We start from the raw sequence: 23,036 nt of genomic DNA, 5'->3' as shown, positions 1-23,036 counted from the left end.
CGAGTGTACCCACGTCAAGTGTTCTCACTTCCCGTCATGCTTTATAAAACACCCTTTGAAATTTACTTTACACAAAATATCACCTTTCTTATATCTCCGTTTGGCTATAAAGTCAACGATTGTTGCACGACTTGCCTATGTAACTTTATAAATATTTCACTTTTAATCTCTTCCGTAAAAATACGTATACAGACATCCCTGATGGAAATACTAAGGAATAAGATGAAGTTATCGACGTATGCTGGAACTAATCCATAACATACAATCACGCCTGTATCCCATAAAGGGGCTAATCCAAAGGTTTGCTTAAAAGGAATAATTGTAAAGTTGTGTTGCGATTTCTCAGAATTAAAGTAAGCCCTTGTGAACGATTGCAAGCTACGATACGCTCACGAATCCCAATGAAACCGTGAAACATCAAATACGTAAAACGGTTTAAACTGACCCGGATTGAGAACGAGTTTCAAAAGCAATTTGTGTGTGATGCGTACCCTGACAACTTGTCAAGTATTAAAGTAGACATTAACGGGTTGATTTGCAACAAATTACTAGAAATAACCACTTGTAACATCCAGCAGCTTACTTCAGTGTTTACTTTGATTATTATGATAATGATGGTGATATTCCACGCACCAGTTGAGAAAGGTTGATTGAAGCCTAAGTTTGAAAGGTACCTATTACCTACTTTACAACTATTATACACCCCGGTAGTTTAACTTCTTTTAAGTTTCCGCTTTTCTTATAGACACACGTTGAGCTCAAACTAGCGCGAGTAGTAACATTATACGTCGGGAAAATAGGCTGCCGCGACTGCATTAATTTCCACTACCACTTACTTATAACTATAGTTACTATCTTGTCTATGAAGCATCCACTCACATTTGTAGAACCTCCGCCTCTCTGCAGAAACGCCAGAAAATTGACATGGCAGGGGAGCGAAGGTATACTTACAGAGGTCTTGCTATGTTGGTCAGAACGAATGTGGTAATGAACACCGACTTAAGGATATAAGTAGAGTGCTGGGTATTCGAAAGCGTTTAAAGCTCGTATGGTTTTCAATGTGCTATGTTAAAATTTTAACTCATTTAAGTCCTCGTCCATGTCACCGATACGCAAGATTGCTGCGACTCGGGCGCAGGCGCTTTTTTAATTTTAAGTCAAGTCATGTACGTGTCACTTTTGGACATTATACGTTGGTTAAGAGAGCGAGCCGTTTCAATTTTTTCCCTACTCCTGTAATACTCCAAGACATGGTCCTGGATCGAGCCAGATTGAGGAATAATCCAGATTTAATAATAAAAGGAGCTGACGAGTGAACGATAAATTAAGAAATTCGTCCGACAAGAGCAAGAGGTATAGAGAAGATCGTGTTCCTGTTGGATTGCTGGACTTGACAAAGTTGAAGAAGAGTTAAGCTTTCAGTTTTCTTAATTTCACCCTTCACTCGTCATACAGGTAGTAGTTAAGTGTAAGGATACAATTTAATACGGTTAGTATCATTTAATTGTTTAACTTAACCACGTACGCAAAGTCAACTTTTGTCACGTCATCGTCAGATTAACACTTCACTTTCATTTTATTTCGTAATTAGTTAATTTGTATTAGTTATTCACTGATATATGCTAAGGCTTTTAATTAACTTATAAAAATACGAACTGTGAAGTTAGTAAATCATTATTTAACCAGACGATAGACTTAGGTAGTTGTTAAATAAAACAGCAGGTTAGAAAAGTTAGCTTTCATCATAAATTTCATTAAATATTTGTTACAAAACGTTAAATTTATATACGATTATTACTGTTAAAACTTAAATCTAAGTAAATAAAATAAATTTACACGTATATTAACTGTTGACGTAAACTAGTTAATAAACTTAGGCGACAACTGTACATTTACACATTACTTATACATTTAAGTTAATCTTGCATTGTATAACATTTCAGTTGACAACACACGCCTCTCAAAATGACCGAAGAAAAGGATTTGATCAAAAAACGTGGCAGTTATAAGGGTCGGCTAACTAACTTCTCAAACTACATGAATTCTTTGGAAAGTACTTCACTTACCTCTGTGGCCGCCAATGAGTTGCAGTTAAGAGTCAGTAGAATGGAATCATTATTTAGTGAGTACGATGAAGTGCAGTTAAAGTTAGAATGCTTGTCGTCTAGCATTGACCTTCAGTTATCTGAGCGAGCTGAGTTCGAAGCCCAGTACTTCAGTGCAATTGCTAAAGCACAGGATATTTTACATTCATTTAATAAAAAGCAAGAAGACCTGGGTAGCGAACGTGCAAGTAATTCTAGTGCTAGCAATCATAGGCTTGTTAAACTTCCCGTCATACAGTTGCCAAAGTTCTCAGGTTCATATGAGAATTGGCTCGAGTTTCACGACACATTCCTAAGCTTAATTCATTCAAATGACGAAATCGATGAAATAAATAAGTTTCACTATTTAAGATCGTCACTAGAAGGTTCAGCGGCAGTAGTTGTTAAATCGGTCGAATTCTGTTCTAAAAATTATCAAACTGCATGGAAACTTCTGTGTGATCGTTTCGATAACAAACGTTTATTGCTGCAGAATCACGTTTCAGCAATATTTAACATCGAAACAATCACCAAGGAGTCTTCATTTGCGTTAAAACGTATGATCGACCAATTGAACAAAAACTTGCTCGCATTGGAAACACTAGGCGAACCCGTAAAACAATGGGATACATTACTTATTTACATTGTGTCACATAAGTTAGATGCTAAGTCGTACCGGGAATGGGAAGAGTACAAAGGTCGCTTAGATAAAGATAAGCCAATAACTCTCGAAGCGTTTCTAACATTCATGCGAAATCGTTCTGATTTATTGGAAACGTTGGAACTGTCCACTAATAACACTGTCGGTCGAAATAACACTTCTCACAAAAACACTCCGAAGTTGAAAACTTTGTCCGTACAGGACACTAAACAAAACACTGTGGCTAAGTGCCCTAAATGCAGCGGTGAACATTATTTACCTAGTTGTTTACAGTTTCTCGCCCTTAGTAACGCCGCGCGATTGGAATTATTACCGAATTTAAAGGTTTGTTACAACTGTTTACGCGGTGGACATTATGCTAATCATTGCAAAAAGCCAGGATGCAAGCTATGTAAGCGAAAGCATAACACATTAGTGCATGTTACCGATAGCAAACCTACATCGAGCGGAGCCTGCGCGTCCGGCCGCGGCGAGGAGGAAAATGCAACTAAAAATAATAAATCGATTTTTCCTGTTAATCAATCGTTACCTGCCGCGCCCGTTGCATCTCATTCTGGTTTAGGGAATATTTCGCATGATGTCTCGCCCGCCTCGGTACAAACACTATCGGCTCAAATTATGTCTAACTCGCCACCAGCGAAACATGGCATGCTTGCGACTGTATTGGTCGAAGCTATTTGTGCATGTTCTATTCGGTAGGGATGTAGTAGAGTTTAATAAATGAAACACATGTTGACTCTCCAAGGCATCAATATGTAATCTCGATTAGAATACAGATAGAATAAGCTGATCATTATGAGTAATACAGTTTCCATATATAAAGCATCTAGCCTACTTAATCTAATTAGGTATGCTTACACATCACACCTTCCCCCTATTTTTTTTTTTTTTTTTTTTTTTTTTAGAAAAGAAAAAAAAATATTACACTAAAAAAAAATCATGTTTAACAAACTTTCAAATTAACCTACAATAAAAATACAGGTCAATCACTTTTATGTGTTATTGTATAATACGACACGCTCATAATTATGGTGAGGTGATTACTCTCTTAGGTTACGATAACAATAATATAATGAAATGTGACGCACACCTGGTGCACCGATGAGTCAATGATTATGACTAACTTATTACTAGCATAACTCGTTACATAAAATAAGGAATAGTTCTATTTTTATGGATTACATTTTGTTTATTTCCTATAGAAACTTTTACATTAACATCCATGTCTTCAATAACAGAGTATGGACCTAAATACACTGGGTCCATTTTTTCACGTCCTTCTTTTTTCACTAATAATAAATCGCCTATTTTATACTTAATTGGATTACATGTTTTATCATATCTTTCTTTTCTTAACTGCTTTGACATAATTAAATTATTTCTGGCGTCTTCCTGAGCCTTTTGCAATCTATACCTTAAAGCTATCGGATAATCATCGAAGTTATACACAGGATCTATATTATTATTAGTTATATTAGTTGGTAAATTACAAAGTTTTCCGAATACTAATTCGAAGGGAGTATACTTAGTTTCAGAATGCATAGTCGTGTTATAACTGAAGCACCAGAATTGAAGCCAGTTGCTCCATTCGTGAGCCTGGTTATCCGTCTGGATTCTGAGGAAAGCTCCCAGGGCCTTATGAGAGTTCTCCAAAGAACCGAGACTCTCATGGTGATATGCCGTGGATTGTATCTGATTTATTTTTAACAATTTACACGTATTTCGCATAGTTGAAGAAATAAATTCAGAACCTCGGTCTGTTGCTATCTCGCGCGGGATGCCGTAATGTAAAATAAAACCTTCAACGAATGCTCGCGCGACCGTTTCGGTCTCTTTATTGGGTAATGGGTAAGCCCATACGTACTTAGTGAGCTCGCACTGTATCGTCAATATGTAACTATACCCGTTGTTATCTTTAGTTAAAGGGCCAACTAGATCTAGATACACTTTTTCACATGCCGATGTGGCTGTGGTAGTAATAGACATCGGTTCTTTTATGTGTTTATGGAATTTTTGCTTTTGGCATTTATCGCATTTTTTTACAAAAGCTTTTATGTCATTTTCCATGCTTGGCCAGTAGTAGTGACGTTTTATATTATTCGTCATCCTACGCATACCCGCGTGTCCGCTAGTGGGTAAGATATGAAAATCATTCATGATGACTCGCCTGTCATCTTTATTCTTTACTTCTTTTGCACCCTTTATAATACATAGTCGTGGCCCGGACCACTTACTTATATTTTTTATATGTTGAGCTAGCTCTTTGATAATCTTTTCATTGTCTTTGTTTTTAATAACGCATATTTCGTTAATGTTTATAATATTGCAGAAAGCTTCCAATTCCCTCATGAAGAAAGCTCGTTTCATACATGATAGGGATACTGGTGCAACGCTAATAAGTGACAATGAGGGTGTATATACAAACGTATTGTTTCTGCTATAAATACAATCATTCATTTTCGCACACTTGCGATACTCTTCTGAATTAAAACTTAATTGTGTTGAATTGTTAGGTTTTTTTAGAATTTCGGCCACGTTTGGGTGATCAATCCAACCGTTTTGGAAATCCGTAGTGCCGGCATTTTTTTGCCTTTCTTTCTCTTCCATTCGCTTCTTTTGCCCACGTGTTGTTACGAACATAACTCTTTCACTCATGTCTTTCAGCTGTTCACTAGTTATCTCAACCCTTGATAATGCGTCTGCAGCCACATTATCTTTACCTTTCAAATACTCTACCACAAAATCGTACTCCTGTAAATACAATTTGAACTTGGTTAGGCGGCTGGAGGGATCCTTCATGTTAAATAAATAGACTAACGGCCTATGATCCGTAATTACTCTGAAACGTCGTCCAAATAAATAAGGTCTGAAATATTTTATTCCCCACAAAATAGCTAAAAGCTCTTTCTCAATGGTGGGATAATTTTTCTCCGCTTTGTTCAGGGGTCTACTGGCGTAAGCAACAGGTAAACCATCTCCGTTTGATAAAACGCAGCCTATCGCTATCCCTGACGCATCGGTGTGTATTCTAAACTCGTTATCTTCTGAAAAGTTAGGATATTGTAGCAATGGTGGGTTACTCATTGCTGTTTTTAGGGTATTAAATGCATCTGAACATTCATTAGTCCATACAAAGTCTACGTTTTTTTTAAATAAATTATTTATTGGCTGAGCTATTTCGGCAAACTTCGGAATAAATTTTCTGTAATAGTTCGCAAACGCTACGAACCTTCTAGCTTCATCTTCATTTTTTGGAGTTGGATAATTTTTAATCGCTAAAATTTTGCTTGGATCTGGTTTGATTCCATCTGACGTAACTAAATGGCCTAAATATAAAATTTCCTTTTTTAGAAACGTACATTTTAGTGGGTTAAGTTTAAAGTTGACTTTCCTCAGCCTCGAAAATACGTCTATTAAATTTTTGCTATGCTCCTGAAGATTTCGTCCCATGACGATAATATCGTCAAGGTAAACGATACATTGTAAGTAATTCAAACCCGTCATTGCAACTGTCATCGCTCTGCTAAACGCACTAGCACTCGTTTTTAGACCCATTGGGAGGCGCTTCATTTGGTAGTGCTTATCAGCCAAAAATGCCGTGTATTGCCTACTCTTAGGGTCGAGTTTTACTTGATAGTATCCTTGATTAAGGTCCAAGGTGCTGAAATAAATTGCACCAGACAGTGAATCCAATATCTCGGTAATATTCGGTAATGGAAATTTGTCATTCTCTATACGCTCGTTAACTTTTCTGTAGTCAATTACGACCCTCCATTTCTTTTCCCCGCTGGAATCTGCTTTTTTAGGTACTATTAACAAAGGACTAGCCCATTCCGAATAGGACTCTTCGATTATGTCATCTCGTAACATTTGATCGATTTGTTTTTTAATTTCCGCTTTTTGAGAGTGAGGCAATCTGTATGGCTTACTGTAAACTGGAGATTCATTAGGCTTTAAATGGATTTTTTGTTCGTAAAGGTTCATGGTATTCAGCTTATCACCTGGTAGGTGAAAAATATCGGCAAACTTAGCGCAAATACTTGAGATGCTGGCGTTTTCTTCCGAATTTAAATAATTCAATTTTAACAAAGAAAGCAACAGTTTCACTCTTTCGGCGTTATTTGGACATTCATCAAAATTAAGAACGTCAAATTCCTCCAGTCGCCTAATTTCGGGAGTAACACACTTAATCCTCACAACCTGCTCTCGCGTGTTCAATAGTTTAACAGTCAAATTACCATCCGTACTTCTAGACAAAGAATTTGCTATGAAAATACCCTCGCATACTTCGCTGGCATAAACAACAAAATCTCCCGCGACATTAATGGGAACTTTTACAAAAATTTCACTTCGCGAAGGTAACTCAATGAATGATTGTTCGTTACTGCTATGTGTAGAGTAAACGCGTACCGGTATAAAGGATGTGCGGTTACCGTTTTTCAATTTCAAAACGTCCGTTTCAAAATCTATATTGCCTCTATATTTTTTTAAGAAATCCTGACCCAGGATCCCGTCCGCGTCAACCGGTAAATTTTCAAAAACATGAAATTTGTGACTAAATGATTCATTTGTCTCATAAAATAAATCGAGATAGCTGTAACCAACAGATGTAATTACACCGCCTAGCCCATTTACGTTTGTTGTGTGTGGGTGAATCATCGGAGCTGTTGGTCTTATCGAACCATATTTGACTGCACTCAATGACGCTCCGGTGTCCAATAGCCATGTCAACGACTTTCCATTTACGTGAAGCTGAACTGAATTCACGTTACCGAAGGCCATAATATAAGGTAAGGTGTTAGTTACGAAAAAACTGAAGATCAGACGATCTGGCTGGTGACTCGTTCGTGTCATTGCACTCACGAGCCGTGTTTACGTACTGCTTATTATGGGGCTTACGGGGTCCGAAACCGTTACCATTATGCCCGTAGCTCTTACGATATCCATGGCCGCGTAAACCACCCCTGAAAGCGCCACCGCCTCTGCCTCTCTGGGCAAGTAGGAAGCGCGTCCTTCGGTTTTCCTGTACTCGTACTGCGGGTGTCTCGCTGCACCTACCCTACTGTTGAAATATACATTTCCACGACCCGAAGCTATTTGGGCTCTTGCACCCCTACCGCGCACCGCGAACACCTGCTCTGAGGGTGTTGGTGTCATCGCAATCTCTTCATCCTTAGCACCCTGTATTGCGTCTTTAAGAGACGTGTAATTGCGAGCCGATATTACCGTACTTAACCGGTCATTTCGCAAACCACTGGTAAACCTGTGAATAGCCTGCCTTTCATTAAGGGGTTTTAGAACACTGTAAGCACTCGAATCACCATTGGCTTGTGAAATTGTCAGCTTGACAAAAATATCCTCTAAATCTCTACCGAACTGCTCTATACTCTTTCCCGCCTGCCTAGCCGTCTGCAACTGTTTCTGCAAAGCGGTATCCGACCTCCGAGTTAGCAGATGAAGTTTCATATCTGCAATTAAACTCGCTACTGTGGTATAGGTACCTGTTAACCGCAGTTTTGCATTGTAAGACAAACGTGTTTTCAAAACGAAATTTATCAACACCGGGATGTCAGCTTCGACTATCATTGTCCCATACAACTCTATGGCGTCGATTAATTGCAAAGAAACCTTTTCAGTATCATCCATGACGGGCAAAAGAGAGACTGCCGTCTTCAAGTCGAAATTCGATTTGGAACCCATGTTTGAATTAATTAATTGTTGCGATTCCCCGAACAGTTGCAATATTTTAGCATATGCTCTTTCGACTTCCGCAATATACTGTTGTACCTTATTGTCGAGGGGCACTTCCCCCTTTTCTACCTTTGAAATATAAATCTCTAAATAGGCATTATACTCGTTATAAACCGACTTTGCTTCCGAAAATTTTTCCTGCCCTAACTTCTCGCTTCTTCTAACTGGCCCAAGCTTAAGCAAATATTCCTTAAAATAATTAATGCGCTTATAAAATTCTAAAACATCTGGCATAACTATAACGAGCCTTAAGCTAATATAACGCCACACGATAAGGTCTACAGTCCATAGGAAAATAATTCACTACACTTACATGATTTCCCGGCAGGCCGATGAAAGTCTTTGTCACTTCACTACACTTACATGATTTTTCCGGTAGTCCGATGAAAGTCTTTGTCACTTAGTTCGTGGTAGGACACTCACACTGCTTTGCCGATCCGCAGCGCTCCAGGAATCCCCACGACAGCCGCTGCCCGCCACCTTAGACGGACGCACGCCTGCGCATCACCATAGCAGCCGCCTGGCGCTCGATCTTCTGCGTCAGACACTTGTGGATCCTTTTCCAGACGAGATAGACGAAGATAACGGTGATCATCACTCCCATAGCCATCGTTATGTATGATTGCCCATCCGCGTGGCTGATGTCCTGACTCGTCCTGGCGCTATTGCCCTGACCGGCCTGAGCTATGATGACCTCTTCCTTCTCCACTCTAGACACAGTTTTCCCCATCTTGAAAATAGCAAACCGACGAAATGCTGCAGAGAAGCCTTAGTGGTCGTAGTTCCTCAACACGCTGACACGCTTTGGCAGGGTCGCCATGTATTGGTCGAAGCTATTTGTGCATGTTCTATTCGGTAGGGATGTAGTAGAGTTTAATAAATGAAACACATGTTGACTCTCCAAGGCATCAATATGTAATCTCGATTAGAATACAGATAGAATAAGCTGATCATTATGAGTAATACAGTTTCCATATATAAAGCATCTAGCCTACTTAATCTAATTAGGTATGCTTACACATCACACGACTGCGCTAGTCAAGGTTTACGATGGTAATAATAAAGAGCAGGTAGCTCGCGTCATGTTGGACAACGGTAGTTTTGCTTGCTTAATATCGCAGAGTTTTTGTGAGAAATTAAATTTACCTACAAGTCAAATTAACACTACAATTTTAGGTGTAAATAAACAACCTAGTGAAATAGGAGAAATGTGTCTTGCTCCTATTAAATCTTTAAACGACACATATTCAGTAACAGTTAACTGTTATGTTCTGCCATCCTTAACTGATGACGTCCCCTGTCGTCAAATTAATCTGGCAGACCTTAATATCCCAAGCGACATTTGTTTGGCTGATCCAAACTTCTATGAACCCGCACCTGTCGATATTATATTAGGCGCTGAGGTGTTTTGGGACTCATTTCCTACACGTCCTCAGATCATTCGACTAGGTATTGGACTTCCGATGCTCTGTGAAACTCGCTTTGGCTATTTGGTTGCTGGTCGGGAAATTACCGACAGTCTACCTTCCAGCATTCAGTGTTTCTTTGCTTCTGGTCTTTCGCACACAGGTGATAATGATTTAAAATGTAACGACGACATCCAATTCCAATTAACGCGGTTTTGGCAGCTCGAAGAAGTTAGCCATAAGTCGTCACATTATTCACCTGAGGAAAAAATGTGCGAAGAACACTTCGTTGAAAATACTTCGCGGCTAGCCGACGGACGATTCTGCGTCAGGCTGCCTTTAAAACAAAGCGAAAGTGTCCTAGGCGACTCATTTCAACGCGCAAAACACTGCATGCTCTCATTGGAGCGTAGAATTAAAACCAAGCCTTCATTTAAAGCTTTATATCATGAGTTCATGGCAGAGTACGAAAGCTTGGGTCACATGTCACAAGGTAGACAGATCGCACATGAGGAAAGGGGTTATATAATACCTCATTTCGGAATTTTGCGCGAAAGCACCACTACAAAGCTTCGAGTGGTGTACAATGCTAGTAGCCCTTCTACCTCAGGTGTCAGTCTGAATGACATTCAGATGGTCGGACCCACTGTGCAAGACGACCTTCTGTCTATTCTGATTAGGTTCAGGCAGCACAGGTACATCATTTCTTCAGATGTTGAGAAAATGTACCGTCAGATATGGGTGCATCCTGACGACCGCCATCTGCAGAAAATTCTTTGGCGCAGCTCAGAGACCAAGCCACTATTAGTGCACGAGCTCAACACTGTCTCATATGGGACAGCCAGTGCTCCCTTCCTGGCCACCAGGTGTCTCAAACAGATAGGCTTAGATTGTGAGGACGATAAGGTCAAAGAAGCCATCGTTCACGATTTTTATGTTGACGACCTGCTGACAGGAGGAGATGACCTTACTGAGGTGAAAACTATTCGCCATAAAGTGACTCAAGCACTTTCTTCCGCAGGAATGAACCTGCGTAAGTGGAAGTCAAACGAGGCTCGCCTATTATGTGAACCCTTTCAATCCTCTGTGGATTTGAATATAGGATCAAATGAGCCCAGCAAAACGTTAGGCTTAGGCTGGCACCCTGAGTCTGACGAGCTGTATTTTCCAATAGGGAAGATAGTCTCTAAGGGAAATACCAAGCGCGACATGCTTTCAGTGATTGCTCAGATTTTCGATCCATTAGGGCTTCTATCTCCGTTCGTAATCACCATGAAAATGCTACTGCAGCGGCTGTGGCTTCAGAGGGTTTCATGGGAGGACGAACTGTCTCCAGAGATCACCACGCAATGGGTAGAACTCTTGGAAGGATTGCCGGCACTGAATAACGTTAGAGTCCCTCGTCATGTTATTTGCAGCTCACACGTTGCCTTTGATCTGCACATTTTCTCAGACGCATCTGAACGCGCGTACGGCGCTTGTGTCTACGTGCGTAGTGTAGACAAGGAAGGTCAGGTGTTAGTTAGGTTGTTGATTGCGAAAAGTCGAGTTAGTCCAATCAAGCCTACAACCATACCTAGACTCGAACTGTGTGGAGCTCTCGTTAGTGCTCATCTGTATGAAAAGGTCACGTCTTCACTTCGAGGTCAGGCCAGAAGCACGACTTTTTGGACTGACTCAACGATTGTGTTAGGTTGGCTCAAGATGATGCCGAGTAGGTTGCAACCCTTCGTGAGAAACCGAGTGTCAGACATTTTAGAAATCACCGGCAGTTGTTCTTGGAGGCATGTTCCAACAGATCAAAACCCCGCGGATTTAATTTCCCGTGGAACGCATGCTAGCGTTATTGACTCGTTAGACATGTGGTGGTCGGGTCCTAGTTTTTTACAACAGGACTCGTCTCAGTGGCCGTCGAATCCTGCCACAAAACAATGCAATGAGCTACCTGAAACCCGCGTTGAGGTTTCCTTGCACGTCAACGAAACTCAAGAGACTCAAGAGTCATTGATAAACTTCAACCGATTTTCCAACCTGTCACGGCTCATTCGTGTTATTGCGTACGCTCTGCGCTTCATTACGAACTGTCGGAAAAGTATAACGTCTACGTCGTCGACGTACCTCAATCACGACGAACTAAATACCTCATTGAAATTGATTACCAAATGTAGCCAGGTCGAATCATTTCCTGAGTATGAAGTTTTAGCTAAAAAACAAAGTTTAACTAAAAAGAGTAAACTTTTAAAATTCAACCCATTCCTAGATAGCGATAATTTAATGCGCGTGGGAGGCCGCCTTTCCAATTCTGAATTTACGTATAATAAAAAACATCCCATTATTTTACAGTCCACACATCGATTTACCAAATTATTATTCAGTTATGAACATAAGAGGCTTCTGCATGCACCGCCTCAGATGTTGTTATCAACGATTAAAGAGACCTATTGGCCCATAGGGGGCCGTAACTTGGCAAAAGCTTGCTACCATCAGTGCATACGATGCACAATTATGAAAGGAGAAACAATGGCTCCATTGATGGGTAATTTGCCGAGTTCTCGGGTATCACCTGGAGGCTATCCGTTTAGGAATGTGGGCGTGGACTACGCAGGTCCACTTATGGCAGCCAGCCGCCAAGGTCGTGGTTGCACATTGGTCAAAGTTTATGTTGCCATTTTCATATGCCTCACAACCAAGGCAATACATTTAGAATTGGTGGGAGATTTAACTAGTAAAACTTACTTGTTAGCACTGTCTCGATTCATGTCTCGACGCGGACAGCCAGACAATATTTATTCCGATAACGGCACTGCATTCGTCGGAGCTTATAATGAAATCACCAAGTTTCTTAGGGATAACTGCAACTCATTGGCTGAAACTTTGGCAAGTGAAAAGACTAAATTTCACTTTCTTCCTGCTTACGCACCTCACTTCGGAGGCATTTGGGAGGCCGGTGTTAAGTCTGTCAAATATCATTTGCAACGAGTGTTGGGCAATTGTAACTTAACTTATGAACAGCTTAACTCTACACTCATCAGCATCGAAGCACTTCTGAACTCCCGGCCACTAACACCTCTGTCATCACACCCAGATGATCTCTCAGCGCTCACACCTGGACATTTCCTTGTCGGACGTTCACTCACGTCATTGCCGGTGCACGACCTGCGAGATCACGCATATCAGCATCTTTCACGATTCCACCGAATTGAACAGCTTCGTCAACATTTCTGGGCTCGGTGGACAAAGGAGTATATCCCAGAACTGCAGCATCGAATCAAATGGAGACTCAACCAAGATTCCCTGCAGAATAACACCCTCGTTGTCTTGAAGGAAGACAACCTGCCTCCGTTGAAATGGCGACTTGGACGCATTATAGCCACTCACCCTGGTAAAGATGGCATATCTCGAGTGGCTGATGTGAAGACATCTGGAGGAGTCGTTCGACGGGCTTTCAGCAAGATATGTCCGCTTCCTGTGGCTACCGAATCTGCTTGAAAGGCTTCCTTTCAACCCCGGGGGCATGTTAAAATTTTAACTCATTTAAGTCCTCGTCCATGTCACCGATACGCAAGATTGCTGCGACTCGGGCGCAGGCGCTTTTTTAATTTTAAGTCAAGTCATGTACGTGTCACTTTTGGACATTATACGTTGGTTAAGAGAGCGAGCCGTTTCAATTTTTTCCCTACTCCTGTAATACTCCAAGACATGCTATGTTTGGAATGGTGACTCTCTTATTCAAACAGTAACGATAGTTTTGATACTAACATATTCATTCAATTAACATTCATAATATAGTCACACATATCATAATATGTATATTATTTGATACTGACTGACTAAAATCATGTCAAATTACTAGTAGTACTTACAGTTACTGAACATTTTTTTATCGCTTTGTTTGTCGTCGCACCTAACTTTTACGATTTGGAAAAAGTCGCTTCTTTGACTCGGCTTTACTGATGTGCCGAAGGAAAGTTTCCAAAATTCTGAAATTTTCACATAGGAAGCCTTCGGAAACTTTTCATACTTTGTATGGACAATTGTATGGGTGGAAACTTTCCATTTCATACATTTAAATTCCCTTTATTTTTCGTGAAAATTTCGTGAATATTTCAAGAAATTTAAGATTTTTTTTGGAAAGTTTCCGGAACTTGCACATCACTACTCGACTTATCTATTTATTCAATAAATAGTATTATTCCAATACTCTAGAAATTATTACAAAAATATTACATTGTGTCAAAACAAGACAAGTTCGCTAATATTTAAAGTATTCAACCCAAGTTCTCGCATACGTCGACGATATAGCTGCTATTTATGTCCGCAGGCTACACTAACCAAGCCTCGTAAAGCGAAACTAAAAAGTTTTCGTTTTAGTTTTCATAACTGTGGAACTGTTGGGCACGTTTTATTGAGTTACCCCGTGGCCGAGCTATACCTAGTCACGGAATGTTGGGACTGAGCAGATATTGCTATGGAATGCTTTCAGTTGTAACTAACAACTTGTGTAATGCGCTTTCATTTAACTTTTTTTAAAACTTGTAAACATATAAATATGTCGCGTTTAGCTGTTTTGTAGGTTCAATAATAAATGCTTGTAGATTCAAGTAGTACCTAGTTAGTAGTAGTAGTAGTAGTAAACACTTTATTGCGCAGAACAAATTACAAGTACAGTAAATAATTATAATGGTTATGTACAAAGGCGAGCTTATCCCTTTAAGGGATCTCTTCTCTTCAAGTTCTGTAATTGTTTATTTATTATCGAGACTATAGAGAGTCGATCGCAAGCCAACGCTGCAGCCAGCGGGGCAGCGGACATGTCTCCCAATATCAGTAGGTGTGTTATTATATTTTTAATAGGTATATGTATAGAATATTAATTACACATTACACCAAAAGGAAAATAAATATATCTTATATTTATTTTCTTTGAAAATCTGTATTTTCTTATCTTGTTTAAAATAATTATACGCGTGCCAAATAAAGGCCGAAGTTTTGCTTTCCTCCTTTATTTCTCTGTCCTACTTTAGTATAATTTGGCGCGTCTTCTTGGTTATGGGGCCACCTTTTTTAAACGACTTTTGTCAGACTCTGTTTCATACACAGAAGTGTTCGCATAACCTTCACATTGCGCAGGTAATTTGTAACTTTGTCTCACTGAAATTTTGTAAATCTTACACTAAATACGACACACACACGCACACACGCACACATAAGCTATATACGATTGGCTATGAGGCATCGAGGTTAAATCAGGTTTTTTGTAAAAAGTACCTACATTCAAGAGTGTTTAAAAATAGCAGACACATAATACTTGATTTGAATAAAAGCGTGAAACTAAACTCGGTCATGATATAAGCTTCTGCTTATTTTCTCGGAGAAGAGGCCTCTTCACACACTGAAGACGTACTTAAAGATACGATTTGCTGAATACAAGCTGTCACGGGAAGAACAAAGGTATTATATATCGCGCCCTTTTTCTTCTATGCCAGGTGCAAATAATAAGAAAATACTAAAATTTACACTGAAGTAAAATGTGACTGAAACAAAATCTAATCTAATTATTTATAAGTCTTGACTGTAATTGTTAATTAATATATATTAATATAAAATGAAAAAATCCCGGCCCCGTGGCAAAGTATTCAACCTACCGTTGCGCGTATCACTTTAAAATCGCAATTGGGCAAAATGCTACCATCGGTCACGGTTTCCAATCATGGTAAATTCTAGTAATAGTGTGTATCTTTGGCGGATAGTATTATCTGAGCCTATAAAAAATTGTTTTTATTGTTTACTACTTACATTTTGTGTAAACTTATCCATGTTCTTCGAAGTCTGAAGAAAGCCTATTAACACCAACTGATGCAATTACCCCGGTTGACCTTAATTGGAATGCGCCTCAAAGCAGCAACCTATCCCGGCTGCCGGAATGAACAGAAATTGTACCGCGCGCGATAGCAGAGTATCCAATCAAACTTTATTGTGCCGCGTCTCACGCCATCCATGTCAGTCGGCATCTGTAGAGGAATGTCACATTTTGAACCATCTATTCAAAATATCGTTTTCATCACACCCGCACTTTAAATGTGCTATTGCACGCAGGCGGAGCGTGAGTTATAGAAAAATCGTTCTCCCAAGGGAATAATGAAATTTCTTGTACTGTACTTAACTTTTTTACATCTATTTACATAATATTTTTTACGTTGCGAGTGTGATGAAAAAGATTGTGTGTAACTCGGGGAGTATGAATATTACTAACTCGAGTCTTTAAATCGCTCCGGCAAGCCGTCGCGATTTAACTTACTCTCGTTAGTAATATTCAACTTCCTCCCCTTGTTGCACAATGTACTACATATTTCTTTTCACCATTTCGGAAAGATATCTTTTCTTCCCCGCTTAATGGATCAAAGGCGGGAATAAAAAGTACATTTTGTGTTTGACACAATTTTATTCTTATTTGCATATTTTTTGGCTTAATAAAAATAATCATGTAACAATAATCAATAGGTCATGTGAAAGAAAAGTAGTCGGCTTGTGGCACATGATAGCAAAATAAATTAACAAAAATCTGAATTTCAGAATCATCAGAAGAACAAGCTCAGAATTTTGTTTCGGAATCCCTGGTTTCGCTCAAGATTCAATTAAAGAATCATTTGCTTCGTTCATGGTTGTACTTGCTCCCTTGTGATACCTACAATCTACTAAATATACATGGGTGGAAGCACAGATGTCATATATACCATAGATCAAGCAAACGTATCTACTTAGCGTGTCAAATGAAGTCAGTGAAATCCACTGAGTTGTCCGGCTTTACTCGCAGCTTGCAGCTTTCGGGCGTCAATTTTTGTAAGTTGAAGTCAATCAAAACATAAAAAATGCCTCGTTACGTGATATTCAATTGCAACAACACAAAAATTATGAACAATCAAGAGCCTGAGACATATTTAAAATTACAGGCAAGAAACAACTTCAGTACAAAATTTGACACGCTCGGCCCCTATACAAATAGATGAACTTGTTTCTTCTATCTAAATATAGTTCTGTGGGTGGAAGTCTGGAGTTGACATTTTGTTCTCAGCTGCGACAATAAATAAAATGGATTTCCAACACTTAAATAGTGAGCAGGTTAACAACTAAATGCAGATCCAAGTTCCACGAACATCAACTTCTGTAATGTGGGGGGTGTGAGGGAGAGCATTATTCATGAAATGAAAACTTCGGTGTTTGCGCGAGAAATATCGCCTGCATTTATATAAAATATCTTGGGTTGCTTGGCGCCGTGAAAATTATAATTTCCATTAAACTACGCCGCGTTTATTTTGTTTGGCTTCTAACTAGAACGTATAAGCGGAAATTAATTTCTTTTGACTTAGTTGGATAATAAGAAACCTTGCATGTTCGAAAATGAATTGTGAAAAGCACTTCGAAGCGAATTTTGATTGTACTGAGCAGTGGAAATTATATTAAGCCTGCCTAGCAATTTTGCTTGCAAAAGTAATATTTAAAATAGCAAGGTGTAAAAAGAACAATGAAGTCCATTTCTTTCAGTTGTCATTTGAGCAGTTCAGATAGTGGGTTCCAGAATAACGTTCTGGACGAAAGTGCATGCTGTTCTTATAAAAATACCAAAGTCACTATAAGTATGCCGTTCAGATTTGAGGAGTTCGGTTCTGGCCATCATCAGCAGTTCCACTGCACCAAATGTCACTGTTCTGAACGAAAGTGCATGATGTTCTTATAAAAATACCAAAGTCACTATAAGCGTGCCGTTCAGATTTGAGGAGTTCGGTTCTGACCATCATCAGAAATTCCACTGCACCAAATGTCACTGTTCTGGACGAAAGTGCATGCTGTTCTTATAAAAATGGCAAAGTCACTATAAGCGTGCCGTTCAGATTTGAGGAGTTTGGTTCTGGCCATCATTAGCAGTTCCACTGCACCAAATGTCACTGTTCTGGACGAAAGTGCATGCTGTTCTTATAAAAATACCAAAGTCACTATAAGCGTGCCGTTCAGATTTGAGGAGTTCGGTTCTGACCATCATCAGAAATTCCACTGCACCAAATGTCACTGTTCTGTACGAAAGTGCATGCTGTTCGTATAAAAATACCCAAGTCACTATAAGCGTGCCGTTCAGATTTGAAGAGTTCCGTTCTGGCCATCATCAGCAGTTCCACTGCACCAAATGTCACTGTTCCGTACCTAAATGCATGCTGTTCCTTTATTAACACAAAAATCACCATATGTATGCCTTTCAGATTTGAGGAGTTCCCTCGATTTCTCCAGGATCCCATCATCAGAACTGGGTTCTGAGAAAAATGGGACCAATCTGTATGTATATACATTCAATCAAAAAAAAAAAAATTTCAAAATCGGTCCAGGAACGACGGAGATATCGAGGAACAAACATAAAAAATAAAAAAAAAAAACATACAGACGACTTGATAACCGTCCTTCTTGAGATATGAGGCGACGGTTAAAAACGGGGCTTCATTGGGTATAATTGTAATTTGCAGCCAATCTCTGCGTTTCGAGGACGTCGTGTCGTTGTACCGTGGTTTTAAAGAAGACGCACGTGATTAAGTTCGGTATTGCAATAATAAAGACTATTTTATAAAGCGAAATAAATACCATATGTTAAAGAAAAATCGATCCACTTGTGGCTGAATGGAAAATCGAACCCGAGTCTAGTAAGCTGACTTACGCGTCTATCAGTTACCTAACATCGGATCGGTTAGCGCGGGCACCGTCGAGTGGTGTAGTGATCCGGTGAACTTGATCGATTTTTCTTAAAGCTTGGTAATCTTGGTATCTTTTTAAGTTTATAAATATCTTTCATACAAATTTATTTCGGTTGCTATATGTTACAAAATGAAATATAAAATATTGACAACCAAAAAACAAGCACGTAGTCAGGAACGTTAAATGACAACAGTGGCAATAGTCGATGGATTGTTAAAAGATGAAAATCACTTATTCTCGTTTATAAGTATTGTTACTAGTGTGACTTAATCGGACAAATAGAAAAATATAAAACAATGTAATTTGATTTGTTCCCTTGTAAGAAACAGATTAAAAGCCGTGACTTGCCGCTGACCTCCGACCTGTAAGTGAGCGGTCCCCACACCCACTTATCGGGAATAGACGACGTGCGCGCCGCCGCGACAATTCTACGGGAGCGAAACATTTTGACAGGAGACTGATGCTGCGCTACTTTTCAGAAGTTCCTGGGAACACGCGAATAGGTACCTAGGAAAATACAGAGCATTCACTAAAAAGGCGAAATTTTAAGTGCCATTTGTGTGTTACATTACAGATAGAGTTTTAATTATTATTATTATTCAATTATAGGCGAGCAGCTTTTCAGCTGATGAGCCTACGTCACACAGTATCTCATGATTTATAGTTAGCAAAGTCATGTCACTATAATATTTTTTTTTATTTTTAATGATAGTTTTGTATCTCGCACGTAGATGCCATAGGGGTCTATAAAAAGTCGACTTCTGTGCTTCTAGGATGGCCTCGCGTGCGAATACGCAAGTTATGTTAAACCTCCAGATAAAGTAGTTGACGATCAAGATCATAATTTACACACAAAATTATTAGCAACCTTATAGTCTGTATCATTACTATCATTAGGTATTTGAATAAATAAAACCTACTTCAAAAGGCTCTTTAAACCAGGTGAGGGTAAATGCAACGATTACACAACCAAATAAGGAGATCGAAAACAGGCCGCTCAGTGACTGATCCATTTGGTTTTGTATATGGTTGGTTAACCTACAAATTTTGTAACTACCCAAAAATGTAGAAATTATTTGTTTGTCTAAAAAATACAGAGTATAGTTGTATAGGTAAATCATTAATAGGTTCATTAATAGAAACTAGGTTCGGGTTATACCAAATTGGTCTATCAAGACATTCTAGACCTCATTCAATATTTTCTTGCAAAACTAAAAACAACAATAATATGACCACTTTTATAAGGCACCTAAGCAAATCCTGTAAAAGAATTCTGCTGTTTCTAAGATATCTGTGCCAAGTTTAATCTCCGTGTCTGGAAAGAAGTTATTGCTTTCGACATTGCATTTACGTTTTATAATTCCGGAACAACAGCGCTTTGCACCTTATTTTTGATGGATCAGTTTGGTGTTTGTAATTTGTTAAGGGAAGTTTTATTTTATGTTGATTCTTTCATTCGCTTTTCCGGGATACAAAAATGTAGAACTCATTAAATATAATAATTATCATTTTGAACGGATAAGTATAAACAAATAATTTTTCACCTCACTAGCTCGGAAAGGACTTTTTTATTCTTTAAAAACAGATAGCAAAATCGCATTTTATCCACAAGAGTGCAAAAAATGTTTGAAATCCGAACGTGTCATTAGTTACTTTTTTAAATATAATTTCTTGTAAAGGCATGTCCCACACAGGACAATTTTCTCCCTGTGCTTAAATTGTCTTAACAAATCATGTGATGCTAACGTAAAAATAATTTCATATTGAATTATATCCGACTAAAAACATTAAATTCAAACAATTTTATATTATGATTTTACCATAAAACACTTGAAATCGTACAAGAAATTGTATTTTTGACTCTACCATTGTACTTATTCAGAACGCACCTTAAGTAACATTGCAATCTCAAAACGCGTGAAACGGAACGCACCCAAATAGATTTTTTACTTAATTTGAAACTTTTGTGGTGTCGGTCGGTGCATCGTGGAAATTGTAATAAACGCAAATTGACTTATTTCTGTGCAATTATGTTCCAGTTGTTTTTATTGCGTGTTTCCTCGCTTTAGTGAGGTGAAAAGTTATGTGTTACACACGGGATGCAAAGTTATTTTACCTCATGTGTATTGCAACACTCTCTACGCTCAGGATTCTATTTTTGAACTACTCGCTTCGCTCAGGATTCTATTTTCGAACCATAGAATCCATTCGCTAGCTCGTAGTTCAACCCTAGACTCCATTCGCTAGTTCGTGTTGCAATTCCACACTCGGTTAAAATACAACTTTGCTCCCTTGTATAACAAATAACTATTAAAAGGTAATAGATTGTAAAAGAAATAGTAAGTACGATCTGCTTTTCTATCTGTCCGTATGAATATATTTTTATACTCAGTACGAGTATAACAATATTATATAGGCTAACCAGTAGTTGTAAGTTTTGCCAGAGGTACGAGGAGGTTAGGAAACTTATGATACTCAAGCCAAAAATAGATGTTAGAAGCATAAAAAAACATTACAAATAAAATGGAAAACATTTTAAAGGGCAAAAAGTACTACACAATACTTTACACAGTTGTACAAGTACTTTATAAAGTTGTTATTCGTAGAAACAAATAGTTGAACGTTATGAGTGCAGAAACCACTAAAGATATTTTACCGCTGCACCTTTTATTGTTTTATCTATAGACATAGAACGCTGTAAATTTATGTCTACGTGCACTGCCTCGTAATATGAGTGCCTTGGGAAAATGGCTTATTTTTGACTTTTTACGGTATCTTTAACATAAAGTACCTATTGATTGTTGCACAAAAATATATTTCTAAGTATTTATCTACATATAAGTTCGCAACTGATGGTTCTTCGTATCACAGACACGTAATTCAATTAAATGAACATTTGAGCCAACGAAAGGAAAATTCGTTTTTGCTCTTCAAAGACATCATTATCAACCATCTATTCTGACAGTCGTGATAGTATGACCCTAACTGTTTCGTAATTGCTCAAATAAAGGAACTACCACAACTGCAATCTAACTTATTAAACGCCTGGTGTTTGAAGCTGACCGCTACCCTTCACCCGTCCTCAGCTAACGGCATGTAATCTCTGTTTAATTGCCAGTACATTGCAGGTATCTATCTATCGACCTTTACCTCTTGACACAGTGTTAGTGCGACTAAAAACTTAACACCAGACCTCTGCTGCTTTTTGGCATCGAGTGAAACACAAACAATTTGATCACACCAAACTGAGGGAAATAAATAAATGATAACGTCAAACAAAATCAAATACCAGCCATTTAAAATGATAAAAAGGTAAAATTTGTATAAAATTACTACTCTGCGCATATGTGATTAAACGGCCACCTTCTCAACCGTTTTAGACAACCTTTACCAGCTGGTGTGATGAAAATTACCATGCCATGACTCAGCTGACAACGTCCACTGCACGGCTATAATGAAGTTACGTTTCAGGAGATATCACGCCTTGGCTTGCAGTATTTGTCACACAAATTCAATGTCAATTAATTATTTGAATATGTTCCACGAAAGTATAACGTGTATATTTGCCAGACACTTGATAGAACAGCATCAGTATCATATTTTAGTTCATATTCAACGTTTTTTAAATATATGGTAATGAATTTCATTCATTCATTTACCTAAATACAAATATCAATTAAGAATATTATTTGTTTAACACGTTCGCCGCCGTTACGGGCCGAAAGACCTTATATAAAGTATGGTCAACTGCGAGTTAACTTGCCGCAGGAAGCGTGTTAAGTTCTTATTTTAAAGTATCTATACACCGTGTTTTTTTTTTGTTTTCCGTTAAATTCGACACGTAGCTAGGTTCATTATCAGGAACCACCCTGTATATCACTTTTAGTTAAACTCACAAAAACAAATTTTTCATCATTTTCATACATAATAAATGAATTTATTAGTGTGAGAGACCCGTAAGAATAACATTCAAGTTAGTGTCAAGTGATTGACGGCACATGTCAAAACAAATAACATTAGGAATTGGTAAAGGCTGTCACACACATGTTCAGTAATTATCTTTATTTTTTTAATAACTCAATAACTGTAAGAGTTAAGACGCTAGTTTTTTAGAGAAATTAATTGTATTTGATCTAAAGAATCTTCCCTTAAAGTTAACGGAATTCAATAAAAACAGGTTGTATATACCCAAATTAAAATCCATTGCACTTTTTTTTTAAATGAATGGCCTTGTAGCTGCCGGGGTCATGTCACATTTTATTATTTAAGCAGCTTGCGCCAAAGGTGACTGAAATAAATTTAATATCAGCCGCCTTGGCCCACGCTGAAATGGAGTTTTACGCTCGATATTTCTTCAATAGGCGAGTTGTTGAGCGGTAAAGTTTAGTATCAGCTGTG

General features: G+C 38.5%; 1 protein-coding gene across 1 annotated transcript; it reads left to right on the top strand.

Moving 5' to 3' along the window:
* Positions 1–1,728: 1,728 nt before the first annotated feature.
* On the top strand, positions 1,729–13,469 carry LOC125238223. Its single transcript, XM_048145500.1, has 2 exons — positions 1,729–2,122; positions 12,988–13,469. The coding sequence occupies exons 1-2, from the start codon at positions 1,966–1,968 to the stop codon at positions 13,389–13,391; spliced, it is 561 nt and encodes a 186-aa protein (XP_048001457.1). The 5' UTR covers positions 1,729–1,965; the 3' UTR covers positions 13,392–13,469.
* The last annotated feature ends 9,567 nt before the right edge of the window (positions 13,470–23,036 follow it).

This window comes from Leguminivora glycinivorella, chromosome 2 (assembly GCF_023078275.1).
Source record: "Leguminivora glycinivorella isolate SPB_JAAS2020 chromosome 2, LegGlyc_1.1, whole genome shotgun sequence".
NCBI classification, from domain to species: Eukaryota; Metazoa; Arthropoda; class Insecta; order Lepidoptera; family Tortricidae; genus Leguminivora; species Leguminivora glycinivorella.
Note: the sequence above shows the minus strand (reverse complement) of the source record. Positions and strands in the feature narration are given on the sequence as shown.

Coding starts and splice junctions, on each gene's coding strand:
- LOC125238223 (XM_048145500.1), top strand. CDS start 1,966: ATGACCGAAGAAAAGGATTTGATCAAAAAACGTGGCAGTTATAAGGGT. Junction 2,123..12,987: donor TAGAATGGAATCATTATTTA/GTGAGTACGATG, acceptor CATCACACCCAG/ATGATCTCTCAGCGCTCACA.